The sequence below is a fragment of the Octopus bimaculoides genome, chromosome 18 (assembly GCF_001194135.2).
Source record: "Octopus bimaculoides isolate UCB-OBI-ISO-001 chromosome 18, ASM119413v2, whole genome shotgun sequence".
NCBI lineage: Eukaryota > Metazoa > Mollusca > Cephalopoda > Octopoda > Octopodidae > Octopus > Octopus bimaculoides.
Window position 1 is genome coordinate 14,023,888 of NC_068998.1, and position 7,239 is coordinate 14,031,126.

At 38.0% G+C, this 7,239-nt stretch overlaps 1 protein-coding gene across 1 annotated transcript in view; it reads right to left on the reverse strand.

The window, feature by feature from the left end:
- The window catches only part of LOC106878544 (serine/threonine-protein kinase ULK4), a 44,070-nt gene that overhangs the window by 25,765 nt on the left and 11,066 nt on the right, over positions 1–7,239 (reverse strand). The window contains exons 5-11 of the mRNA XM_052974536.1: positions 5,890–6,046; positions 4,399–4,500; positions 3,061–3,144; positions 2,743–2,821; positions 1,873–2,138; positions 1,660–1,756; positions 464–641 (exon numbers count right to left, since the gene is read on the reverse strand). Of these exons, the coding sequence (XP_052830496.1) occupies positions 464–641; positions 1,660–1,756; positions 1,873–2,138; positions 2,743–2,821; positions 3,061–3,144; positions 4,399–4,500; positions 5,890–6,046 (963 nt within the window). The remainder of the gene's footprint in view (positions 1–463; positions 642–1,659; positions 1,757–1,872; positions 2,139–2,742; positions 2,822–3,060; positions 3,145–4,398; positions 4,501–5,889; positions 6,047–7,239) is intronic.

Consider the following 7,239-nt stretch of genomic DNA (forward strand, 5'->3'; position numbering starts at 1 on the left):
GGGGGGGGGTACTGGCATCGGCCACATTTGGATGATGCATTTTATGTGCCACCGGAACGGGAGCCAATCAGGGGGTACTGGCATCGGCCACGTTCAGATGATGCATTTTACATGCCAGTCATTTTACGGAACGGGAGCCTGTCAGAGGGCACTGGTCACAGCTACATAACACAGACAGGTATACATTTGATGACCTACGAAGAAAATTAGATTAATAGTATGGTAAGCTGAGCTGCCTTAATGGAGAGATGCAATAATTTACAAAAGCAGTTTGAGAGATGAGTTGCCATTAAGATAACACCTACAAAAATAGTTTTACTTTTATTACTATAAATAGCCTAATTGGAAAAGAGTATCAATATCAACAAAACTGACCTTATACAATGTAGTAAAAGGTTTGAAAATTTAATTCAATAGTAAACATAATGAATTAATTGAAAAAAATATATATCAGCACTCTCACCTTTGGATTATCAGCAATTGGTGTGACATTAAAGTCTGTTGGATGATAAAGTAATTCTAGAAGTCCTGTGTTAGATTCAGGATTTTGTAAGACTTCATTTGGATAAGTTGGAGAACCACAAGACTGTACAAGTGAAATGGAATGATTTTTGGACGGAATATTTGTGGATGATCGAGTGCTACAAAGAGAGTGAATAGAAAAAAAGAAGGAAGAATACTATATACATCTAAGTTTGATAAATATGATTTTGAGAAATGTTCTTCTCTACACAACTATCTTTTCTATTAATCTCAATCCATGATACATTAAGCTATGCTTCATTGTTCATATTAGAAAGGTGAAATTTGGAAGGCATAAAAAAGCTCTGGAATTTGAAGAAATCAAAACACTTTAGGTAGAGTTACTCAAATAAAGCCTCCTTTACAACAAGTTTTCTTTATAATTTTGGCACCGTTATAACATAATCCTCCACAAGTCACTAAGGGAATCTTTACCACAAGGTCCAGTCCTTATGGCTGTGTGGTGGCTTGTGTGCCTCAATGATCCCCAAAAGCTATGTCACCAGAGCACAAGCTCCTTGTAGGGCCTCCCATGCTGGATAGGTCAAAGGAGAGGAGTCAGACTAAAGTGGTCCATCTCTTCTCAGAGGTAAAAATACATTGGCATAGAGACAGCATCACTACCAAGCAAAATACGAAGTTACAGAAAAAATAAAGTAATGTTAATTTCTCAAGTCATACTGGCTAATAAAGGCCGGTTTTCTGGTTTCATGGCATATAAATTCCCCACCTGAATGGGATGCCAGTCTGTTGCAGGATTACTCATTTTTGCCAGCTGAGTGCAACGTGGAATGAAGTGTTTTTGGTCAAGAACACAATGCGTCACCCAGTCCAGGAATTGAAACCACAATCTTACAATCATGGGTCCAACACCCTAGCCACTAAGCCATGCACCTCCATGAAGTTACACAAGCATTGCTGACAATTCAAAACCAACAAAATCTGGGACAGAAAAGTCTCTTCTCAGGAAAAGCAAATCTAGAGTTGTGAACAGCAGAGAAAAGCCCCAAATCAATGGCCTATGATCCACAGGGAGTGAAAGGCTTAAGTAATTGTCCTTTAGACAACAATTTCTCCTTTTGTCTAAATCCAAGCCCTTTGTGACAATGTGAGAAATGAATATGAAATCATACACACCTCAAAGTAAAAAGACCTTCTCCTAAACTGGTTTCTCCAACTGTATGCATTTTTGGCTTGAAAGTATTTAAGTCTGCTATAGGCGAAGAAGTTATTGCTGCAAAGAAATAATGAAGATGGGAAAAAGTCACAACTAGAATGGCTTTGATCAGAGATATTTTGATTCAGGACAGACCCGGTTCTTAACAACAACACAACATTAACAATACTTACAAGTGTTTACTTCCTCAGCAATGGATGCATCATTATCATGGGCTGATGTTGATTGAGTGACGGTCTGCTCTTCTTCAAAGGTTGGGGCAGCAGAAATGTCCTGCGTACTCTGGCTGTGCTCGCTGTCTGAAGACAACACACTGTGGTTCAATTTCTCGTCACTTGATATATCTGTTCCATTTGAAGTGTTGTTAAAAAACTGTTTCAGCAAATTTTCCAGCTCTCCTTCCCAAAATGGATGATGTACCAGATCGAACCAAGTTATCCTACAATTTCACAAATAACAAGACAGTGATATTTATTAACCTTATGTTATATAAGAGAAGCTGATCTCTGTCTGTCTGTCTGTAACATCTGTGTAGAGGAAAGAAAGAAGAGAAGGAGAAAAAGTTGCTGTTGAGAGAGAAATACAGAGAAAGAGAGACAGAGAGCAAATATGAAAGATATGTAGGTAGTGTAGTCACTTTAGTAACTAACAAGTTTTGATTAAAAATGGGGGCAATTTAAGTACAAATCTGTCAACACAGCTCAAACACAGACTTCAAAGAAAGGCTATATGTGTATATATATAAAACATATTGTTTTTATTTTTAATGTGTGTCTCTTTCAACATATAGATGCTGCAACACTTTGAACAATTTATGAAGGCATGTGCAAGATTAGCAAATATTTCTACCGGCAGCATAGCAATGGGTAACAACCTAGTTATTAATAGAAGCATGAACTGTTAGGGTGCTCAAAGAATTTGTGGCATCACTGGTGCTCTATCAAAACCCTGGAAAAAGTATTTAAGTATCACAGACCTATTACATATCTTAACCATACAACAATTGTGCCTTTCAAATACAAGAATATATCAAGTAATAATACCTTTTATAAGGATCCTTTTCTAACAATCTTTTCAGAAGGTCAAGAAATTCAGATGAAGGTTTTAAGGATGGTTTGGAACCTAAATCAAGAAAAATAAAACCGTTAAAAATAATGAGATAATTATGGGAACTAGAGATACAATGGTTGTGAGGTTAGGACACTGAAATTATCACATGGTCATGACATGAAGTCCTCCAGCAAACTTTGTGTTGTGTTCCACTCAACAAGGCACAACACAATATCTACCCCTAAGTTTCAAATTGCTTTTGGATTTGAGTGAAAATATTTCAAGACTTAAAAGATTTAATTCAACATTACCTATAACTTTAGGAGGAGGGTAATCATCGTTAACTATTTTATCAACAAGCTCCTGGAATGTTTCTGCTTGAAAAGGTTGGTGACCTGCAAATGCAACAAAGGGGGAAAAAAAAAACTAGGTTACAGATAATACATCTTTTGTTTCCATCATCATCATTTAATGTCCACTTTCCATGCTAGCATGGGTTGGATGGTTTGACAGCAACTGGCAAGCTGAAGAGCTGTTTGGGTTCCACGTCTGTTTTGGCATGGTTTCTATGGCTGGATGCCCTTCCTAATGCCACCCACTTTACAGAGCATTGGCGCAGGTGCTTTTACATGGCACTGGTACAGGTGTTTTAAATGGCACCGGCACCCATGTGCCCACAAGATTAAGAAAGCTCAGTTGGGTGAGGGATGCTGGGGACATGCCTAAGGGCATCAACAATTTTACTTCGCTTGGTGTATCTTCTCAAGCGCAGCAAACCACCAGGAGTCACGGTATCCTGTCATCCCCTCTGTGAGGCCCAACATCTGAGATCTTTTCTTACCACTTTGTCCCACATCTTCCTGGGTCTACATCATCCACATGTTTCCTCTACAATTAGAGATAAATATTGTTCTATGAGGCCCAATATCCTGAGATACATTCTCTTCCAAGGATCTGCAAAAAACAACTAAATGTTTTGCAACATTTATTTCTAACGCACGAAATATATATTGGGGAGTAATTTTTTCTCTTTTACTTGTTTCAGTCACTGGACTGTGGCCATGCTGGGGCACCACTTTGAAGGGTCAAACAAACTGACTCCAGTACTTATTTTTAAGTCTGGTACTGATTCTATCTGTCTCTTTTTGCCAAACCACTAAGTTACAAGGACATAAACAAACCAACACCAGCTGTTAAGCAGTGGACCAACACAAACACATACATATATACAACAAGCTTCCACACAGTTTCCCTCTACCAAATCCACTCACAAGGTTTTGGTTGGCTTTGGGTTATAATAGAAGACACTTGCCCAATGTGCTGGGCAGTAGGACTGAACCTGAAACCATGTGGTTGCATAGTGAGCTTCTTAACCACACAACCAGGCTTGTGCTTGTAAAGGAGATGAAATGGCAGCAACTAGGAATTAACAGTTACTCAGTGCCATATGCCACAAGAATTGGGGACATTATGAAATCAATAATGGCTTTCATAACTGGGAGAAGCAAACACTGTTAAGTCATCGCCTACATTTATGAGTCCTGGGTAATGACCAAAAGGAATAACTGTGACAACAATGGTTGTTACTATTATAACAAAAAAACACTCGTTAAAAACACATGGCACTAAACAACAATCTATGAACTTGCCTGTATACATTTCATAAAGAACACAGCCTAATGACCAAAGGTCAGATGTCACCGTCATGTCTCCACCTTTCAGTACCTCTGGTGCCATGTAGTTTGGTGAACCTGAAAGAAAAAGTAATAAAAATTTTGATTGTCCCATGAAACTAGATGCGGTCAGAAATGGGACAAAAGGCAAAATACTTAAGCAATGCTTGTTTGTCTTTCATAGTCAAAATATATGTGGCACAAAATGAGCTGTATCGTTATAATGTCTATTTTTCCAGGCTGATGTGCTATATAGCATATCACTACTGGTTTGTCTTTTGCTATTTCTTCTGTGAAACCCAGTATCTTAAGATCTGGTCTCACCACTTCTTCCAATACCTTTTACTGTCACAAGTACCCTACACAGCAATTTTCCACAAATAGCTCATTGCCCCTTCACATCAAACGTCTATACTAGAGCAGTTGTCTTTCTTGCATATTTTGGAAGTTTTTTAATGACCAGTCTCTCTCTCAGCTCATCTGTTCTCTATCTCACACGTAGATTAACAATACATGGTCAACAAATCATGCATGTGTCATTTCTCTCCAGCCTCTCAAAACTCTCCTTATTCAATGCCTGAGATGATGACATTGTCATCATCATTGAGTTACATCTGTTTTTTTCTTTCATTCTATGCTAGCATGCATCGGAAGAGTTTTCTTGAGGCAGTATTCTATAGATTCTCTACTAACACTAATTCTTACATATTTTCAAGTAAGGTATTTATTCTAGAGATCTCCACACACTGAACTGCCAGACTGTGGCACATATTCTTTATGTGAACAAAGAAATTGCATATCTTATGAGTTTTCCAATAGCATGCAGTACCTCCAGGTGGAGTAAGAGATATTTTGGCACCACCTATTCAGTGTCACTGATTCGACACTGACTTATTTGATATCAGACATTTCAATGTTTTCCTTCTCTCCCCAGCTCTCTCTCTCTTTCTTTTTCTGTTTATGTGTGTAAGCTTATTTCTCTTTATTTGCATGAGGAGAGGGAAAGTGTATATGTCAGTCATGTTAAACTAATAAATTGTAATGTCACTCTCTCACTCAATCTGTATGTGTATATCTCTGCATATGTGTTTGCCTCCAGTGCCAAATCAGATTCAATATCCAATCAACAACACCAAATCAACAGCATCTAAACAATCGTACCCAATCATCTTCTTTCATTCCAGGAAACACAAACACACATGATCAGTACTATAGTTATGACCTTCCTCCCATTTTTGTAGATAATATCTCCAGTTTTAGAGGTCCTCCATTTTTCTTTTAAGTTGATAGGAATTTTCTGGAGAGATACAAATTTTCTAGAGCAATTTAGTAGCTATATTGAACAGGCTGAGAGACAATTTAGTAATTTTCTAAAGGCAAATATTATTAAATTCCTTCCATTCACCGTGGGCTCTAACTATTGCACTGTCATTTCTTTTCTACTCTAAATAAATATAGTAAGGAAACCTTTTGTCGGTTGTTTCTTGATAAGCTCTTCATCATCTCTAGGGTTAATGTCATTCATTTCAAGAAACTTTTGAAAAACTTCTTCAAGGTTCTCTTCTTCAGCTTTAGACAGACCAAAGTCAGCATATTTCAGTTTGCCATAACAATCAAATAAAACCTAAAAAAAAACAAAACAAAAAAAAAATGGAATTATTTTTTTTCAAGATGAGAGATTAAGAGCTGATATCTTTTATCTTTTCTCTTGTACTTGTTTCAGTCGTTGGACCGCGGTGGTCCTGGTTCGGGATTGTCTGGGTCATCACCACCACCATCCATAAACTTGCTGTACAGCTGCCTGGCCTTCTTCATGGATGGTGTTGGTATCCAGTGCAATGTTCCTTTTCCTGCAGTCACTGATCCAAAGGTTTAATACAGACTCCATTCTTGCGATGACCTTATTGCAGGAAGTTACCACCCTTTTTGCTGTCTTGTTAAAAAGTCACTTTTGCCGTCACCCTTATATTTTTTCGTCCTTCTTGATGTAGCAAATGGTAGATTCATTGATGCCGTATTGGCGGCTTTCGTCCACATACCTTCTCCCTTCCTTAAGCATTTTTGAGGAGTCTTGCCTTCTCTGCTATAGTAAAGCATCTTCCCCTGGTGCTTGGGCTCACTGCCAGAAACTTTAGAAGGTGCAGAACGTTTGGGTGACATTGTAGGGCTTGAAATAAATCCACAATTTTATACACAAATGCAAAACAACACCACACACTTGCCTCACCTGGTGAGTTTCATTTTCCATACAGTATGTGCAAGTCATTATTTACTCATCTACAGTACACTACATATTATCTTTTAATATATTTTAATGTGTTATACAGTGCAGTACTGTACTGTATTCTATTTATTAATTTATTAATTATTAGGCGTGAAAATGCCTATTTTACCACAAAAATAATAAATAACTATCAGCCACAGAAACCCACAATATACTGAGGAGTCTGCAATATAAATTTACATATATCAGCCGGCTGTGTGGTAAGTAGCCTGCTTACGAACCACATGGTCCCGGGTTCATTCCCACTACGTGGCACCTTCGGCAAGTGTCTTCTACTATAGCCTCGGGCCAACCAAAGCCTTGTGAGTGGATTTGGTAGACAGAAACTGAAAGAAGCCCATCGTATATATGTATATATATATATATATATATATATATATGTGTGTATGTGTGTGTATATGTTTGTGTGTCTGTGTTTGTCCCACCAACATCGCTTGACAATCGATGCTGGTGTGTTTACGTCCCCGTAACTTAGCGGTTCGGGAAATGAGACCGATAGATTAAGTACTAGCCTTCCAAGGAATAAGTCCTGG